Source organism: Micropterus dolomieu, linkage group LG09 (genome assembly GCF_021292245.1).
Source record: "Micropterus dolomieu isolate WLL.071019.BEF.003 ecotype Adirondacks linkage group LG09, ASM2129224v1, whole genome shotgun sequence".
Lineage (NCBI taxonomy): Eukaryota > Metazoa > Chordata > Actinopteri > Centrarchiformes > Centrarchidae > Micropterus > Micropterus dolomieu.
In genome coordinates, this window is record NC_060158.1 from 6,855,922 (window position 1) to 6,875,056 (window position 19,135).

The 19,135-nt window shown below is 41.6% G+C and overlaps 1 protein-coding gene across 8 annotated transcripts in view; it reads right to left on the reverse strand.

Moving 5' to 3' along the window:
* Positions 1 to 2,846: 2,846 nt before the first annotated feature.
* macf1a (microtubule actin crosslinking factor 1a) overlaps positions 2,847 to 19,135 on the reverse strand; it is a 235,402-nt gene continuing 219,113 nt past the window's right edge. For 5 of the 8 annotated variants that reach the window (XM_046057989.1, XM_046057982.1, XM_046057983.1 and 2 more), the window contains 17 exons: positions 18,943 to 19,112; positions 18,685 to 18,844; positions 18,366 to 18,560; positions 17,950 to 18,222; positions 17,486 to 17,674; positions 17,223 to 17,334; positions 16,930 to 17,093; positions 16,632 to 16,794; positions 16,360 to 16,514; positions 16,119 to 16,193; positions 14,352 to 14,369; positions 13,403 to 13,520; positions 12,070 to 12,132; positions 8,793 to 9,010; positions 6,708 to 6,830; positions 5,625 to 5,733; positions 2,847 to 5,168 (listed from right to left, as the gene is read on the reverse strand). In XM_046057989.1, the coding sequence (XP_045913945.1) occupies positions 4,927 to 5,168; positions 5,625 to 5,733; positions 6,708 to 6,830; positions 8,793 to 9,010; positions 12,070 to 12,132; positions 13,403 to 13,520; positions 14,352 to 14,369; positions 16,119 to 16,193; positions 16,360 to 16,514; positions 16,632 to 16,794; positions 16,930 to 17,093; positions 17,223 to 17,334; positions 17,486 to 17,674; positions 17,950 to 18,222; positions 18,366 to 18,560; positions 18,685 to 18,844; positions 18,943 to 19,112 (2,547 nt within the window). In that variant the 3' untranslated portion in view covers positions 2,847 to 4,926. The remainder of the gene's footprint in view (positions 5,169 to 5,624; positions 5,734 to 6,707; positions 6,831 to 8,792; positions 9,011 to 12,069; positions 12,133 to 13,402; positions 13,521 to 14,351; positions 14,370 to 16,118; positions 16,194 to 16,359; positions 16,515 to 16,631; positions 16,795 to 16,929; positions 17,094 to 17,222; positions 17,335 to 17,485; positions 17,675 to 17,949; positions 18,223 to 18,365; positions 18,561 to 18,684; positions 18,845 to 18,942; positions 19,113 to 19,135) is intronic. The other 3 variants (XM_046057991.1, XM_046057986.1, XM_046057990.1) reach the window with 2 other exon arrangements.

The following is a 19,135-nucleotide window of genomic DNA, read 5'->3' on the forward strand; positions in this document are numbered from 1 at the left end:
ATAGCTACTCAACGTTGAGTTTCAGGCGACTTGGCGGGAAGGACGTTGTGGCCTAGTGCCCTGTTTAATAGCAACTCCACTCAGAACTAGCATCAGGGGCCAAAGTGGATTTTAATTTCTCAACAAATGTCACAGTGTATGGAGCGCGAAAACTCTAGCAAGTTATCAGACAAGTCAAAAATCTAAGCGAGTACTTAAATAATACTGTTAGTCTAATAATTAAAATTGAGTGTAAAACCAAATATAAATCTTTATACTATTCCTTTAATCAGTTGATAAAATACATGAATTTATATTATTTATATATATGAATAAATAAAACTCAATTTATTTTTCCTATTTCTTGGGGATCTTATGCTGCATTCTTGTGCTCCTCAGATGGTCCCATTTCCCGAGTTAGTTCGACTGCGGTGTGTTCATGTGCTTTAAGTCCGAACGTGGAAATAACATGGATGCTACTATAAAGATATTTCGGATTAGCATTATTATTGTCATCCGACTATGCTGAACAGTTTGAAGCTTTCTATTACAAAATTATTTGTTTGTCCCAGTTTTTACTGCACCAGTACATTGTTGACATGGAGAGCAAGCTAATACCATATTACAAATGACACCATATATGTATTTGCAATATGTGATTTCGCACCATTATTTAAACGTTTCTAACCGTCAACCATGTTGTCCCCCCATGTTTCTACGTGTATGACTTCAACAACTCTAAGATTTATATGTTATGAACAAATTACAATAGTGTCTGTAAACTTTTAGCAATAACTTGCAGCTCAGCTAAATGCTCCATTTTCATTGAACTTAAAGCATTTATTAATTTATCTGATAATCATTTACTACCTTTTATCATTTTTGGTGTTTTTTGTGCCAATGTTAAAGCTCCAACATCTCAAACATCACAGTCACAGCTTTGGTTTGGAGCTCTGCCATCAAGCTAACATTAAAGAAAAACTTTGAACACCTCTACTCTGAAGTGGCAGGTTTTGCGTTACACCATGAAACACCATTTCCCATTGATCCATTCATTAGTTTACTGAGCTTTCCCTGCAGCAAGCCTAATGCAAACACACACTGTGCATGTGTGTGTTTAAACCAAAAGGATTTGGAGGGAAGGAATGACTCAAATATAGTAGTGAAGTTCAGCCCTGTGCCAGCCCGTGTTTGTGTACTCTTTTCTTCAAAAGCGGCCTGGTACTTGCGGTCACTTTGAAAGGCATGAATAACACTGACCAAACCAAACTGACCGCGGTTCATTTTGTCCTGGCTGAAAGGGCAAGTCCCAAATGCCAGGAATTAACGCTCTGCCCATTTTGTTTTTCTTTCCTCTGCACATCTGCAACTTTAAGATGTTTTGTCTGGAGAGATAATAGTGAGAGGACTGAGAGAAGACGAAGAGGAGGTGAAAGAACAGAGAGGGAGTGACAAGAAAAGAAGGAACGAAGGGGAACTGAGTGCCCTTAAAACCATATAAACCCAAAAGAAATGAAAAATGACATTCCTGAGAGACAGAAGTGGTGGAACAGAGCGGGGACTGTCATCAGAGAGAGAAGTCTGGGATGACAGATGGACTGCAGGGAGGACGGGCGTAGATGGATTGAGAGAGGACAGAAAATGAGAGGAGACAGTGTGTGTGTACACACAGCTGCAGAGGGTGGACTCAGACCTCATCATCTCCGGTGGAACCACCAAATAAACAGGACAAAGTTATTTTCAAATTCTCCCTTTCTGTCTCACACAGACACATAAACTGGGACTGTGAATGTGATCTTAAAAAGACAAATCCCAAAGCTGAGGCAGAGCGGAGGGGAAGCAGACATTCCCACATTATTAAAATGACTTTCAACCATCACCTCCCCTGTGTTTACCTCCTCTCTGACCACAGAAGTGAAGATCCAATCGGGCGTGTCCTTATCTTTTACAGGATAATTAGCTAGAAATGTCCGGTCTCTGCCTCGGAGTCTGTGGTCGGCTGTCAGGCGTGAGGGAATGTAGCACATGCACACACAAGAGAAAAGAAACAAAATCACATCCATTTAGCGCAGTCCAGTCTATACAAAAATTATAAACGTATACACATAAGGCCTACTTTTAAGAAAATGTAAGAACTTTGTGTGTGCACACTACATGTTAAAAACTGATTGGATCAAACTAAAAATTACAACAAAACAGTTAAAATCATAAAAATTGAGAAAAAAGAAAAATACTCCTGGAAAAATGTTCATTATGATGGAGGGGAAAAACCCCCTGAAAACCTACAAACACTTTCAAAAAAGTTGCATCTACTGTAAATGTGTGTATAATAATAAAAAAACAGCAATGTGTGCACTGGGATGTGCATTTACACACACCTTTTAAAAAGCCAAATTGTATTGAAAATCATGAGAAAAAATAATAAAAAGGTTCTATTAATGAAGAAATCCCATATACAATTGTACATTATGTGTCATCAGCCCATATTCTCTTACATATTGCCTAAGGCTATTGATTAATCTAACAATTTGTTCAATTAATCGATCATTTATTCTATAAAATGAACATTCAAAAAACCAAAAGATACTTTATTTATTATCAGAGATGACTAAGAAAATCAACACATAAACATTTGAGAAGTTGGAACCAAGAAATTTTGCTTGAAAAAAATACATTCAAGATTAATCGATTATCAATAGTTGCCTGGTCAATTGTCAATTGAGTAATAGACTCATCATTTCACCTCTAATATTACAAGTTTACACACAGCACACATAGCCTACTTTCATACACAAACACAGAAGCTTTCAGATTTGTTGTGCAAACATTCATCAATAATCCAAACAAATCAGAGACAAGAGACAGAATTACTGCAAGCATATTTTTTAATACAAAAACAGAACAAAAAAATTGTTTATAATTTTAGTTTTACTTTTACACAATTTACTCCTAGTAACACCCCTCGCTCCATGATTCTCATCATCACACTGAGAGTAGCACAGCATCAAAAGGTGGCGGACTCGTCTCCTGCGCCCCGAATCCTCTCAGAGAGACAATAAATAAATAAAAATCACCTTAAGATGTCTTCTTTCTTAATGTAATTTCATTAGTTTTTCCATAAACTTCATCTCTTACACTGAGATAACACAGAGACAACTCGGCCCCATCAACGACAGGACATTTGAAAAAAAAGAAAAAAGCCTAGAAGAAGAGACGCTGGGGAGGGACATGAGGGAGGAAACCCGCTCTCATTGGTCCACTCTGCTCAGGTCTCCTGTCATTCATATTTGTAGTTCTCTCTACACATGAAGGGCAAACCCCTTTGGTCATGGTTTGGGAATTGTCGTCATTAGCAAAAGAGAAAAATGAACAAACAAGGCTGCCACTAGAACCAGTGACCTAGTGAATAATGTAATGTTACAATGAAGTAGAAACACACTTTACACACAAATAATGTCAAAGAGCGGAGCGGACATTTCCTTGGTACAAAAATCACAATTTCCTTAACCATAATACTAAATCACTCTCCGCGAATGGTGATATGACATGAAACTGAAAAATAAATAGATTTTTCTTTCAAGCTAGATAACAAAAGTACAACTGGATTATAAATTAACCAGAAAACAACGGGAGGAAAAACAAATTCGCAAATTAAAATTTTTGCATACAGTGACTCAAGTCAATGACCTTATATAATTTCCTGTAACAATAACACACATCTTACACAGCACCTTGTGTGTGTGTGTGAGAGTGTGTGTGCTGCTGGGTTTCTAAGGGCAACACAGCATAGACGTTAAGGTGGAACTGCAGAGGAAGAGACAATTAGTGCATGCTGGTTGTCGGACTCCGCGAACACGGTCATTAACATCGGGTTAGGTTACACATGTCGTATATTGTCAGTAATGTGCTGTTAGTTGAGTGTGTCACCATAAAAATAGTCCTTTCTATTGCCAGGTTGTGATTTTTGTGTTGGATTGTTACGCCGGCATGTGACAAAACCACACCGCCCTTTGCTGAAATGCACACACAAAGGCTGATCTTAACGTTCCAGCGGTCGGGAGGAGTCTGCTCTGCGGTGTTTGAGTGTGTGAGTGTTTGCCCTCAGCTGCAGCAGCAGCACCACCGCCACCACCACCGATCCTCTGAGTCTGAGGTTAGCCGGTGTGTGTGTGTCGGACAGCGTTTCCCGCCTCCTGAGCTTTCCACGTGGTGTCTGCTTCTGCAGAACTGCTGAGGTGACTCTTTTTCTCGCCAACCAGTAAGGAGGAAGCGACATGGCAGTCGTTGCATATTTTCTTTTTTAACTTATTGTTGAGGCATCTGGCCCACAAGCCAAAACAATAACCCACAATTCTTTCTTCTTTTTTTATTTTGTTTCCTGAATGTCATTGGAGCTTTTCTTTTGTGGTGGTGGTGGTGTGTCCCACTCCCTACCCCGCCTGTGTTAAAATGTGTGTATTTGTGTGTCAGTGTGGTATAAAGCAGTTTAAAGACTTTCTCTGTTGCCCTGTCTGAACGGGACAGAAGAGCGTAACACGAAGTAAGGCAGCATCACGTCAAGTCCATTGGTGTTTGGTTCCACGCTGGTGGGGAACATTTTGAAAGACGAAAAAGGAGACTGGAAGGCAAAGTGGGGTCGCTTCTTAAAGGGGAAAAGTCGGTTTCGACCCCATGGACTCTGGCCTGGGAATGCCAGACCAGAAATCCTCTCCTCTTGTTTTCAGTCTGCTTATGAACCAGGGGAAAGAGTGAGAGGGAGATTCACTCATCCCATCCATCTCCTTCTTTCCCCTGTTAAATATCAGTCATAGTGCACAAATTCTACACCAGCCCTACGGATGGACTTTAGATTGAACAGCTGGTACACCCAAAATGGCCGACAATTGCAGTCCACCCTCTGTGAAATGGAGGTGTAACAGTTCTGCTCCAGTTTATCTGTGGCTGGTGTTATTTTCTCGCAGACCCAGGGGTCTTTGGACTGGGGGCCTTTTTGGAAATGGTGGGAATCTTGGAGGGTTTAGCCCCGGGTCGTCGTGGGGTGTCCGAGGCGTCAGAGCAGACGGAGCGAGCGTCCTGTAGCTCTGATGCGTCTGAGGCATCACTGCCGCGCCGACTGCTGGCTCTGCTACCCGTCCGGCTGCCGGCTCGGCTGGTCGGACCGCTTGCTGTGGATGCCCCTCGCTTCGGATCTGGAGGAAAGAGAAACGAGTTTAAAAGTGCAAAAAATTTGCAAATTATATCTTGGATTTGTCAAAAGCAGAGGATTCATTTCTAATAAATCAAAATTTTTTTTGCCGGCTTTATGGATGCTAATGTTGGTCGGTTGGCCTGACACTTTGTATCCAGATTGAAAAATCTCAACAACTTTCAGATGATTTAGATGATTTGAAACAGACATTCATGGTCCCCAGAGGATGAATTGTCAATGAAGTTAGTATAAGCTGCATATACGGCAGTGAGATATCTCAACATCTACTTGAAATATTGCCACAAATGTTCTGGTGCCACCATGAGGTTCACATTTGCGGTTTTAAGTAAAAAGTCTCGACAACTATTGGATGGATTGTCATGAAATCTGACTTGTAATAAGTTTTGTGATTCCTTTCCACCGACACTCAATGATCATAATGTGACTGTTGACTCACCAGTTCGTGTTGGTTTGCTGGAGTGTGTCGTTCCTCCGTTCTCTCCGGTCAACGAGCCTCGACTCGAGTGGAACGTTGGTCTCTTTAGTTTGGACCCCGACGCTGCGCCCTGCAGGAGCACACAGGAAATATCAGCTGAGGATAACTTCACTGTGAAGGTGAACTCATGTTACTGATGTGCATCATATTAGAGGCACACCAGTAGTTTAAACACCACACGGTCACATAACTCCTAAACAAACAAACAGCACACACACAGACAACACACACGGACACTGGTCAAAAATAAACAAATATCTAACTACAAATGAAAACTTAACACACCAAGACTTGTTGTACCACACATATTGCAATAAATAATGAGGCGGTGAAGGTTTGTGTTATATTCATTTACTTTATAACAACTACATAATGATTATTTTATTATTGTTTAGCTGCTGATTATTCTCTTGATTAAGTATTTGTTGAATAAAATAGTGTAAATTGTCCGCATGTTCAGTTGCTGATGCTGACATTAGACAAAGAGGCAAATTAATCAATTCCCACTACGAGTGACCCCTTTCACACAGTCACATTGTTTCCACATTGTCATCTGACACATTATTTAAAAAAATATCACTCCTAATTAACGATTAATCAATTGTAATATAAAATTGCTGCCACTTAGTTTTATGTCAATCAACTCACCAACTGATCAACTAATTGCTTAAACTCTAACTCCCTGACTTGAACTTTATTTTTGCTTAAACCGCGTTTAAGATTAAATTTTCTTTCCAGTCAAACTTGTTCCACATGTTTCAATAACGTCACTAATACGCTGCTTACAATATGTTTAATGTTGCGTCTTCTAAATGTCATCTTTCAGGTTTTACATCATGTTTTTGTCAAAGGTCAAAAACTGTTAGGAGATGATGTAATCTTTAATTCAAACATATAAACCACTGAGACTGAAGTTTCAAAGCTTTCACAGCAGATAAAGTTTACTTGGTGGTGTGTGAGAGAGTGTGCGTTAGTGCATTAGCGCGTTCAGTAGGGTGGGGTCGGGTGGGACAGGGAGGTGGGTGGGTTGGGTGAGTGTGTTACCTCGTGCCCAGGAGTGGTGAGGATGTGACCGAGATCTGGGCAGCAGTGGCACTTGGTTGGCGTTGGAGTTTTACTGTGTGCCAGCCAGGGCTTGGCATAATCACGTGACTGAGTATGGGAGGACTGAAGGGAGTAAGGGAAGGAGGCGAGGAAGGATGGAAGGAAGGAAGGGTGGAGGCAAAGGAGAGCAAAGCAGCAAGAGAGTAGCAAATGAAGGAGGGAGGGAGTTGTGGAGGGACGGGAGGGAGCGGTTGTATAGCGAGAAAGTGCAGCGCAGTGTTTTTTTGTGAAAGAGCAGCAGATGATTTAATTTAATTTAATTTTTTTTTAACAGAGAACCCAACAATGCAGGAAGGACATTTTTGAAGCCAGGTTAGCGGGGTTTGAATGACGGGAACGAGGGGAAAAGGCAAAAAGATGAAAGACAAAACAAAGAAACAAGAACAAAAAATAAATTTCACAGTTAAGAATGTGGTGATTTTTGACAACAACAACAGGAGGATGACAACAACTGAACAATATGCAACATGAACCCAGAAAACACACATACAAAGTCACCAGCGCATATTAAGTCAGTCTCTCTCACCACACACACACACAAACTTAAAGCTGGGGTAAGCAATTTATTTTGGAAGCATCTTTTTGCATGTTCTGGGTGAGTCGCTTTGGGGGGGAGGCCTGAAGAGAGGGGGATTCAGCTAGATACTTTCAAAATCTAGTCTTGCTAGTTTCTCCAACGTTGCCTAACCCAGCTTTAATTCAGATGACAAACAGGGCTGACAAATGAAAAACTTCACTGACATCAGACGACAACACCACAAATGACAACACGTAGTCTGGTTGACTGATAACAATGGGCTATGAGTGTTTGTCCCGACAATGACGATGTTTCTATTTGATATTATTTCCTCTAACAATAGATTTTGTAAAAGACCTGGACGTAGCCTTTTTGAAGGAATTTTAGGGGTGCTATGACACATGTTAGGGCTGAACTAAAGTAAGCCAAAGGTGACAGGCTGGGAAGTAGTCTCTCCTCTCTGCCTGCTTGGTCGACTGACTGATGCAGCTGTCTTGATAAGGGTGCACTATTTGTCCATTTGCCAGGTAGCCCAAGGTCGAGATTATCTTCATTTTGTTTCATTACAGACAGAGTGACTGTCTCTATGTAGAAAGTGTTGCATGTGGCTTGAATGACACACAGCGTGACTTAGATTAACATTGTGTCTTGTGTTGAACAGATATCCAATTGAATCTTCACACATGTATATAGAGGGGTGAACAATAACCTTATCTGGACACACAGTGAATCTCTGTAGGTCTAGGAAGGATAAATATCCCCAGACAGGAAGTATCCTTCAGATTGGTTTTGGTGTTACATTGTATGCTGTTATCATTCTTCCCAGCTGGGCTCAATAAACAATGCTTTATAAGACATCATGAGTTTTCCAAAGACACTTCTTCTGAGACAAGAGAAAAGACACCTGGCTCACTTAAAGTAAAGCCAATGCTGACGTGCCTTAAACATGCAATCTTTCTCATGGCCAGCAGGAGATGACGCTAGTTGTAAAAAGAAGTCAGATTGTATAGAAGTCTATGACAAAATGAGCCTACTTCTCTCTTGATTTATTACCTCAGAAAAACACTTTCCTGATGAGTTTATGGTCTCAATCGCTAGTTTCATGTTTTTCATTTAGTAAATTATGGTCCCATTTAGAGTGAAATAGGAGATAAAGTAGGGTATGATTTAAGGCGTGGCTAACTTGTGACTGACAAGTTGCTTCTATGGTGATTTGTCTTTAACCATGTGTTTTATCTCAGTATGAATACAACACAAGGTTCCTGCACATTTTAAGAAATCCGGTTATGACATTTTTTTTTAGAAATCATAGCTGGTATGAAATTCAAGATGAATTTCCAACCATAGTAAGAGTTTGTTGTGTTTTGTTGTGTTGCTGTGATTCTTCCTGTTCTGTCAATAATGTAGCTTAACCTAAAATAAATGGATTTAAGAAATCCTTTAAAAGATCTGTAAAATGGAATCCTGCCTGTAAAACCAACTCTTAAAATATTGATGTCAGCTCTTACCCTGGATGACGAGGAGGCTGTTGGTGTGGCGGGCGTAGAAGGAGCAGAGGGGAGGGAGGCGCCGCTGTGGGAGGCTGAAGAGGAGGAGCGAGTAGGAGAGGCGTTGCGGGAGCCCGGTTTGGAGCGTCGACCCCGGGAGCGGAAGGCAGCCAGACCCTGAGACGCTCCTTCAGGAAGGATGAACTTTTCTCTCAACTCCAGGTTGGTTCGACCGCGAGCTGAAGAGAAACAGAGAGGGTAAAGATAAACGGTTTATCGACATACAGTTTTCCTCCAGCAGGGGGCGGCAGAGGCAGCGAGCAGAGTGAGGGAGAGAGTCAGTGCTTCCTTGGCTGCAGACATCAGAGTCCGTGCATGTTTCATTTGAGAGTGCATGTGAGCAGAGCGGGGGGGTTAGGGGTACAGGAAGTCAGAAGTGCACTTTGGTTGAGTTGTTTTTAAAGGGAGGTGAGTGAGTGTGTTCGGTGTGACTGCATCAATCAATTCAATACGCAACGAAAGTCAGCAGGTCGTCCATATTTATGGACACATTTCAGACAAATCCATCAAACTCCACAGCTCGTTGCTCTTATTTCACATAATTTCCTTGTTCATGGCCAGAGAAAACATTTTCTCAACAAGAGAGAGTTAAAAGGATGCTAACAGAGAGCTGATTATATCTTTAAAGGAAAAGTTCAACATTTTGGGAAGTACCCTTATTCGCTTTCCTGCCAAAAAGTTCACTCAACAGATAGTAAATGGGACTGACCAACAAATTGGTCATTAGTCTAGCAAGTTTCCTCTGATTGCTGTCTTTGTGCTAAGCTAAGCTCTTCATGTAGAACGGACAGCCATGAGATTGATATCAATCCTCTCATCTAATTCTCTTGCAACAAAAGCGAGAAGAGAGCCAAAGAGAAAATGGAACTTCTGGTTTCCCTCATTCAGAATCTCATACGACGAATAACTGAAAAAAACTGTTGAGAAATGTACGCAAATGAAAAACTGGAAAAATTAGATCTTAGTTGGTGAGCTTTATTGATATGGATAAAACCAAGTTAAGTACCCTGAATTAAATAATAATGTTCATGGGTGCTTTATTTTTTTATGTGCTCATTAAGTAATCGTTGATAATCTTTTCACACCACAAAGGTTTTCATTTCTGATAGCAAGTGCAGTCGTGGATGCCAGTTTGTCTTAGAGTATGGATAGTAAACCCCCGGAACACGCTTCAAGACAGAGGAAAGAAATGTTGATTGAGCTTTCTGCTTTGTGTTGCAGAAACTAGTAGAACAGAAGCTATTCCGGACGGGACGCCATGAATTCTGATCTCTGAAAGTGTATTTCCCAAAATATCAAATCATTCCTTTAAGCCATGGCAAGTATCTCCAGTTTTACGACGCACACACTTTCATTGCGTATTTGCCTAAAAAGATCTGAGGGGGTGGGGGTGTGAGCAAAAGCACAGCCTCTCTTCTCTTGTTTTTCCAGTTGAATTCATTTTCACTTCTTGCTGCGAAGGAGCATCTCAGCTCTGCTGTGTATACACAGTATGTGTATAAATATGTATGTGGGGGTCATGCCTGGTTTATGCTTTGCGGGAGAGAGCCCAGAGATTCAGGGTTTCTCCCCTCTTCAAAAGACACTCAGCAGCATTCTCGGACAGAAAGTAGTGCAGCAGCCTCAGCAGACAACAACAAGCCTGGAGAAGCCAGCCACAAAGAGAGAGAGAGAGAGAGACAGACAGAGAGTGAGAGAGAGAGAAGAGAGAAAAAAGACTCAGTAGAAAGAGTAGAAAAGGAACAAAAAAAATACACAAAAGAACCAGAGGAGAGACACAGGACAGACAGATTCAGAGAAGCATGGAAGACAAACAAAATCACAGAAGTGGAAGAGAAGTGTAAAAGAGTCACAAAAGAAGAGAAAGAGGGAGGAGAAGAAGGCTGCAGCTAGCTGTAGCAGCAGTGCAACTCCTAGCCTCAAGGCCATCATCCCTAGCAACCGAACAGCAAGGCCAGTCAATTAAACGGGTGCACCCTGCAATTACATCTCCCCTCAATGCCAGCCAGCCAGGTGCACCCTGTAATTGTGTCTCCCACCAACCAGCCATCACATTTAAAAGGAGCTGCGTTGGTAGCCAGCGTTATTAGAAACCCAGGCTGGCCACGCCCAGGTCTTAGACACTCACCGTCTCTTTACAATTAAGTTTCACAGATTTGGTGAAGCATGTATGTGAATTTTTTTACTTTTTTTTATTTGGGCTTAAACTAAAGAAATACTAAACATAGATATATAAATATCTTTATATGTGTTATTTGTAACATGACAATTTATGTAGTATGTCTTCTTTTTTTTTTTTCAGATTATCTCCATCCATGTTTCTTTTATTAGTTAACCTTGTAAAATGTGGCCATCTTATATCCATAATTTTAAAACAAGAAAAGTATATTAAAAATAGATTTAAAAAATACAGACCAGGGGTTGGCCAAATCCTGCTTCGTTGTGAGTGATTAAAGCATGACGCAAACATGTGGCACACAGACAAAACTGACGTCAATGCCTAAAAACACAAATCTGACCACAGTTATAAACAGTACACACACACATATAGAGACACACACAGGACAGCTGAGGTTAAAGATGGAGACTGACAGCTGGATGGACGGACGGGTGGATGGAGAGTGAAAGAGATGGAAATGACAGAGGAGCAGAGAGAGGAAATGTAGATACCTCGGGAGCAGAAATAGCCAGGAGTGACTGTCACTAAGAGACACAAGAGACAATGTGAAATAACAGCATGCTCGTGGTGGAATGAGAGAGAGTCTTACACACACACAAAGTTATAACTTTAAGCACTCAAACTAAACACACTCACGCACGCGCTGTTTTTGGAGTTGAGAAACCTGTCAAACTTTGTGCCTTCAATGCCATAACCATCGACACACTCACACAGCCGAACGACGGGGGTCCGGACAAGTGCCGGTGATCCCCTGAACAGTGTTTTACGAAAACAGGTCAGTATATCAGAGCTTGCGTGAGAGTCGACAAGCGGGAGGAGGGGTCAGGAGAGAGGAGGAGCAGAACAGTGGGGAGACACAACGTTAGTCAGGTATCACAGTCAGCAAGGCACAGCAACAAGGCCAAACCAACAAACCAAAGAAGAAGATGTGAAGAGAGAAGAAATCTGGACCAGAGTCCACAAGAGAGAGAAAAAGAAAGCTACCAAAACAGAGGGGGCAGAGAAAAGACAAGCAGTTAGGAGAGGGTGAAAGCGTAAGAGATAGAGGAGAAGTCCAACCTATACGAGATGAGATGGAGCTACTGGAATCGGAGCGAAGAATCTTAAGTCCTGGATGTTGCACTGGGGAAAGAGAAAAAGGGAGGGAGGGAGAAAGAGGGGGAGGAAGAGAACTGAGGACCATGCACCATGCAATACTACTTGTTTTATTTAAAAGAGAATGAAAAATAAAATAGGACAGGACACAGACCGAGGAGAGAATCGGCCGTGCATCTACAGAAATAAAACATGTGACAAGAAAAGATGATGAACTCCTTGAGGATTGACAGAGGACGGGCTCGGAGGGAACAGAGAGATTTTAGGAATAAGAGATGGAGACGGCACTGGAAAGAAACACTGGAGAGAGAAGTGAAACGAGGCAGCATTTCACTGCATCACCTGCTGACAGACAACTCGAGTCAGTTTCATCTGTGTGTTTGACTTTGCTGTGCTCTGTCGTCGCTCACTTATGCTTGGTGGTGTAAACATGTCAAGTGTTTGTTGCAGGAAGTGTGTTTGTAAAGAGTTATCTGAGTGGGTGTTTGTGTCAGTGCTAGAGCCCGACTGATATTATCAGATACCCGGACCGAAATCTGCCTTCCAAGAGGATGCGGGAATACAGCGACTCCCTGCACACACGAATGGCTTGAATATATTACTGATGTTTTGCTTTTTATTAGACCTAACGGCTCAAAATGTAATAATAACAGAGCAGCCAGGGGGTTTGATATTAGCGGCCAATTTTAGCTTATGGCAGATATCAGTACCAGTGTTTATAATGGCTGATAAGCAAGATTAAATTGAAGTGGAAAAAGTTTAAACATAAAGATAAGAGATTGTTTAGTCATTGGTGACAGCTGTTCATAATACACTCTTGCCAACATCACACACTATATATTTATTGTTGTTTTGTATAATTTGTTATAGTTCTATATTTATTATATTATTTTCATAGACTGTATTTTATACATTTAATATTATACATATACGATATATATGTTTATCTCTACTTACTTAATGTGTTGTGGTTTTTAGTTCTTGATGCTAATTTAATTTCCAGTGAAGTTTACTGTTTAAAAAGTATGGTTATGTTTGTTATTGGTGGTTTTTTATAACATTTGTAAAATGTCCAGCTCCATATCTTGGTCACAATTAATAAATTAACCAAAATTTAAGAGACAGAAATGTTTGTTTATGGCCACAAAAATCCATCATCTGTCGGGCTCTAGCAAAGGCATGTGAATGAAATAAAGTGATACAGGGGAGGAGAAAGAAATTATGTGTGCGTGTTCTGTACTTGTGTGTTTGAGAGCATGATGACTCGAGTCTGTTTGTGCATGTGAACATTACTCACCTCTGCATGGATCATTTTTGACCAGGAACTCATCCAGAGCCATCCAACCACCTCCGACCCTCACCATCACCGTGCTGCGCAAAATCCTCACCAGACGCAGCTGCTGAGAGTCGCCGAACTGAGGAGATAAAAAATAAAGGGAGGCAGCAAGAGACAGAAGAGAGGAGGACGAGGTAAAAGATTAAATGAAAAAGTAGAACGGGCAGATAAAAAGGGAAGAAAAAGTAAGACAGAAGGTGAGAAAGGGGAATTGACAAAGAAGAGAGAGAGAAGGGAATCAGAAAAGAGACAAAGTCAGTGAGTAACAGAACAGTTGATATTTTGATTGATGAGTTTTAAATGATTCACAGCATCACACAGAGCAGCCCATGTACAAAACCTAAACAGATTAATCTGTTCTACTCCATGCAACGAGAGAAAAACACATGCACTGACAGATCAATCTGCTGATTCCCAGCCACCCAAATCTAAGCGTTATCATTTACAGAAGAAATCACTGTATTCAGTCAAGTTTTCAGAAATTGTTCAAACCGCCCAGTAAAGCAGAACTCCAAAGCAATACCAGCACAGAAAAAAATTTCTTGATCTCTCTCCAAGCAGCTTGATTTGCTTCCCAGCTTCAGTCCAAAGCACACTATATATCACCTAACCACTAATTACCACTTCAGCCATGTCACTGTCGCCTGCTTCACATTGTGCAATTTGTCATTCTCAACACCACACAAATCACAGCAGGAACATAACTGGTGGATGAAACCTGCTTACACGTTGCATAGCCACGATGGAGTGCTTTTGCTTTTGAGTTTCTTCTTTTTTTAAATAAAAAAAAATATGGAATTACAGCAACAGAAAAATACTTTTGTTGAAAGCAGAAAGGACAGCACTCCATTGGTGGGGAATAAGGAAGCAGATTTCACACATCCAATCACAGCAGCGGCAGTCACTTTACCTGGTTTCCGAGGAAGAACTACAATAAATCCGGTAGACACGGAGCACAGGAACACAAGGAGAAAGAAACAGAGCAAGAATGAAACAACATGTACCGATTTTTGTAATGTATGAATGGATTTGTGTATAGGATCTTCTAACAAACTGGATCTAATAAACTGCTAAATTTCATTGTGTACTTCTGTTATTTGAGCTCAGAATTAGTTGTGTAAGCAAAAAGATGCAGTGTACATGAATGCCTGGGGGCCGTGCTGATGAAAACCAGCCAGGTGATGACGGTAAGATAGAGGTAAAGGCAGTGAAGGAAAGTGAGGCCAGACAAACACAAGACAGACAAAAACCAACTGGTGCATTATTAGTCCTGCACACACTGGATATCATTACCCAGCCGATAATGATGGAGTGGACACACATACTGTAGCAGTGGTAGTGATGGGCGATCCAGTAAATGCTGTGGGAAACTGTTAGAAAATGACCGCTGTAAAAATGCTGCATATATACACACACAGACTCCTGTGAGAATTATTAATTCAGAGTAGCTCCCGTAGGTTTTACACAACTTTCATAAATCGTACAAAATAAAGGCCTGAACCCTCTTGGGGCTGTATTTGATAAAGATTTTTTGGAGACAGCTCTCATTTGTGTTTTTGTGGCTTCAACATCTACCGTCTACCATATTGTGTTCTTAAATGTAGTCTCTTCATAATCAGGCAAAGGACGCAAAAGTAGTTTGATCATTTGCTAGATTTAACATGACACTTTTTAATCTAAATAAATAAAATTCCTTGCTGTTGTTTATCCTTTGTTCATGTATCATGTTCAAAAAAGGATAATAGTGTAGAACATAAAAAGTATCTGAATATGAGCATCTTTCTAGACTCTGAATACCCTGAGTCTGGTTAATTTAGTGTTCTAGGTTTCTCTCATAGTTAAGTTTGAATACAATGTTTTTAAACCTGCTTTGTCAGCAGTGCTAATTAATCAGCTCTACCTCTTTCCTTCTTTCATACTCAGCAGCCGAGTGTGTATCTATGCAGTCACATTTACATGGTTTTATTAATGTATGTTAATGGTGATGACACAGAAGGCTCAAGTGACAATCCAGGAGGGCTGTGAGCTGTTATAAGCACGTGATAGCAAAGGTATAATGACATCATCAATGTTGTCCTGACATGTAGTGATATGATACAGATAATTAAGTGCTTATAAATACACCATGACGTATCATGATGTGGGATGGACACACAAGAGAAATGCGGTTATTTTGAGGCGTTAACTGGTGCCTGCTGGACAAGTGAAGACACAGCCGGTTAAAAATAAACTGTCAGTCAATCAGAAGTGGGTCAAACAGTGTTTGCAAAGTAACTCCTGGCAATTTCACTTTGACTAATTACAAGTAAAGCAGAACTATGGACTGAATAGTAACTTAATTGAATATAGTATTGATAAGGAATTTAATTTTAGCAAAAAGGAGCTGTCAAAACAAATAAGACTTTAGATTTTAATGTCATGTACAAATGTACAAGCAAACAATCCTAAATTGATCTGTTGTATGTATTAATATACATAATCTAAGCCTGAAGAAAGAAATAGCCAATAATCATGTACAAATCCCATTTGACCCAGGTCTGTTAACAATTAGAAATCAGTTAACTGCAATGAACATTAACCTTTTCTCTTTTACCATATGTTAAGTACATATTACAGTTTGTAAGTTATTCTATAAATACTGTCTGTGTCGAACTGAACCAGACTGAGCTGAACTTACCCGATATTTGTTCTCTCCTATCTGCTCCACTTGGAACCTTTTGGCACATTTACACTGGGCCACCTGTCGAGTCACCTGCACAACAAACAACATGTCAATCATTGCATCCAGACTAGTGGCCATGCATCAGGGCATTACTGGAGCAGTCTGTTCTTGTACTTGTTCTCCTGTGGGTGGTAGCTCAGTGTGTGCATACTTGGCGTAATTTCTTTCCATGTATTTTTCTTTGGACTTTGCGTACCTCATCCTCTATCTTATCAGCATCAGTGGTGGGTCTGTAGGCGTCCTTGTTGGGGTGCAGAGCAGCAACAAACTCGTAGTAGTCGATGTAACCGTCTCCATCTCTGTCAAAGATGTCTGCTACAGCAGTCATCTCCAGCTTACTGGTGGGAAACTCTGCAGAGACAGGAAAGAGGAGTTCATGTATCATCGAATGCCTTAATAACTGTCAAAATAAATCATCCCCGAAACCAAAAAAACACCAAACTAAACACGTTGTCACCCATAACCTACTTGATGCCAGGATGCCGTCGATAAACTCCTGCCGTGTGATCTTTCCATCTTGGTCCTTGTCGATGCGTCTGAAGAAGTCCATGACACGAGACTTCTTGTGGTTCATCCAGCGCATGTACTTTTTCCTCCACACGTCAAAGTCAAAGTTGGCAAACTCTTTGAGCTGAAAATGAAAAATGCATGAAGTGCTGTAATATTTGTAATGTCACAGTCTTGTAAAACTAAAGAGACTGTATAGTGACAGAAGGTGTCTAAATGTTTTAGTAGGCTAATCATGTTAAGGTGACAAGAAAGATACCTCCTCCAGTCTGTCCAGACCATCGTTGAGTTTGCGCTGGCGGTCAAGAGCCAGCAGCCACACTTGCTGCCACTTAGCACAGAGCTGGTTGAGTCGAGGGTTTCCTCCAGAGACCTGCATGGCTGCCTGCTGCTGCTGCTGCTGTTGTTGTTGCTGGTGTTTGCCTGTAGAGGAAGCAGAGATTTAAAAAACCTCTTTGTCACTTCTGATAAACCTTCTGTAAATGTAAAGGCTCGAGTAAAAAACGCTAATCCTAATATTTATACGTCAAAAGGTAAACACAGGTGACTTACGAGCTCCTCGCCTCTCAGCCAGGCTGCTGGGAGGCTCAGCTGGTTTTCTTTTGTAGGTCTTTGTCACTTTATCAACATCTGGCTGTTTCCTTGTCATCTCTTCCATAAACATCTGAGAACAACAAACACCAGCGGTGAGTAAGCAAAGTTGGACAACACAACTGTTAATGGAAAGTACAAACACAGGCAGGTTTAACTCCATTAGGGATCCAAACTATGTTTAGTTGGCCACAAACATCTGATGGGTCAGTGCAGAAACCCACCTGGTGTTCAGTGATGAGTGTTTTGAGCTGTGGGATGTCCTGAGGAAGCGGCTCTGTGTCTCTCTGTACCAGTGTTGTCTCAGCCCACTGTAGCCATGACAGCAGCTCCTCCAGCAGGTTGGCGTTGTTGAGTACCTCGGTCAGAGCTGTCTCCAGTCGCTGCTCGTGCTGTTTGGCCCACGTCAGCACCTGTCGAGTGAAGATGCTGATTAATATAAGAAATTTCTATCTTGTTTTCATTATGTTATTTGTCATATATCCCTATTAAAATATGTTCCTAGTTTAATAAAAAAGGTTAACAGCAGGTCGATAAATGTACATCCTCCCAAACCCTAAAGCTAAATTGCTGAAAATAAACCTTCAAAACAATATTTAACCTTGGATGTTAAATTTAATTTAACTGGAGGAAACACATGGATGTCTACTTCCTATAAAAAAATATTCTGACAGCTATGATTCCTCACCTCCTCGAAGCGAGCCCTGATGATGGTGATCCAGTGTTTGATGGTGGTGATGGAGTCAGGGTGACAGACAGTTAGGATGCCCTCTCCCATGCCAGCAGCCTTGTTGACATCCGTCCTCTTTTCCTCCACTGTGCCCATGAAGTCACGATGTGTGTGCAGCAGCGCCTGCAGAGTCTCCGCCTCTTCGGGAAGGACGCCGCGGAAACGAAGCGTCTGCTCCGCCTCAGAGAGCCACTCCAGAATCACCTGTACCGACGTACGAAACTCCTCTGCCTGATGGAGAAAAGGCAGTTGGAAAGAAGAAAGGCAGAGGTCTTTAAAAATGCCTTGTGCTTTATTTGATGACAGGGTTTGATGTTTAAGGACACAAGGGTTAACATTAAGCTTTATGTCAGCAGTGCAGCTTCTTCTCTGACCTGTTTGAGGGCCTGCTGGAGGCGTGTTTGCTTTGTGACTGACAGGGCGCACACAGTATCCCAGCGGTTGCTGAGCTCTTGAAGCTGAACTTTGACCCACGCCGTGTCATCGCGGCCGGTATCCATCAGCTCCCGAGCTGAGCGCTTTAGAGCCTGAATACTGCTGGTTCTCTTCCCCAGCTCTTTTTGGAAAGCCTGCAGGTTTAGACATTAGAGATTGTTTGAAGGACTGTCAGACTCATAACCTTCTGTGATTTTAAAGGTATTTATTATCTTCCCATACATATTTAAGAAATACAGTTCTGTTAAGGGTGCACACCTTATGTGAGTCCATGAGGTTGGATACAAGATCCAGATCTCCATGGACAGGCTGGTCTTCAGCAAGCTGGGGCTCTACCCGGTACAACCAGTCCACCAGGGCCTGGAGAGCCTCTGCAAACTGGCCTGAGAACAGCAGAGCCTCCTCCAGTTTGTGCTGTCTGAATGGAGGAGAGAAGACAAACGGCTGTTAATTATCATATTGCCCGTTCCAAATTAAATTCTGTCAATCATTGTTCATCTTTCATCCTCTCTTTACCTCTCGACGCTCTTGCCACAGACGGTATCCCACTTGTCTCGGACCTCTCCCACTAGGTGGTCCAGTTTCTGGGTGTCTGCAGGCAGCTGAGCCTTGTCCCTCATGGCCCTCCCAGACCTCACTGTAGTGTCGTAAACCGGCTGCTTCGACCCTAGTGCTTTCTGAAACTCCTGGACAGTTGGAAAATAGAGTG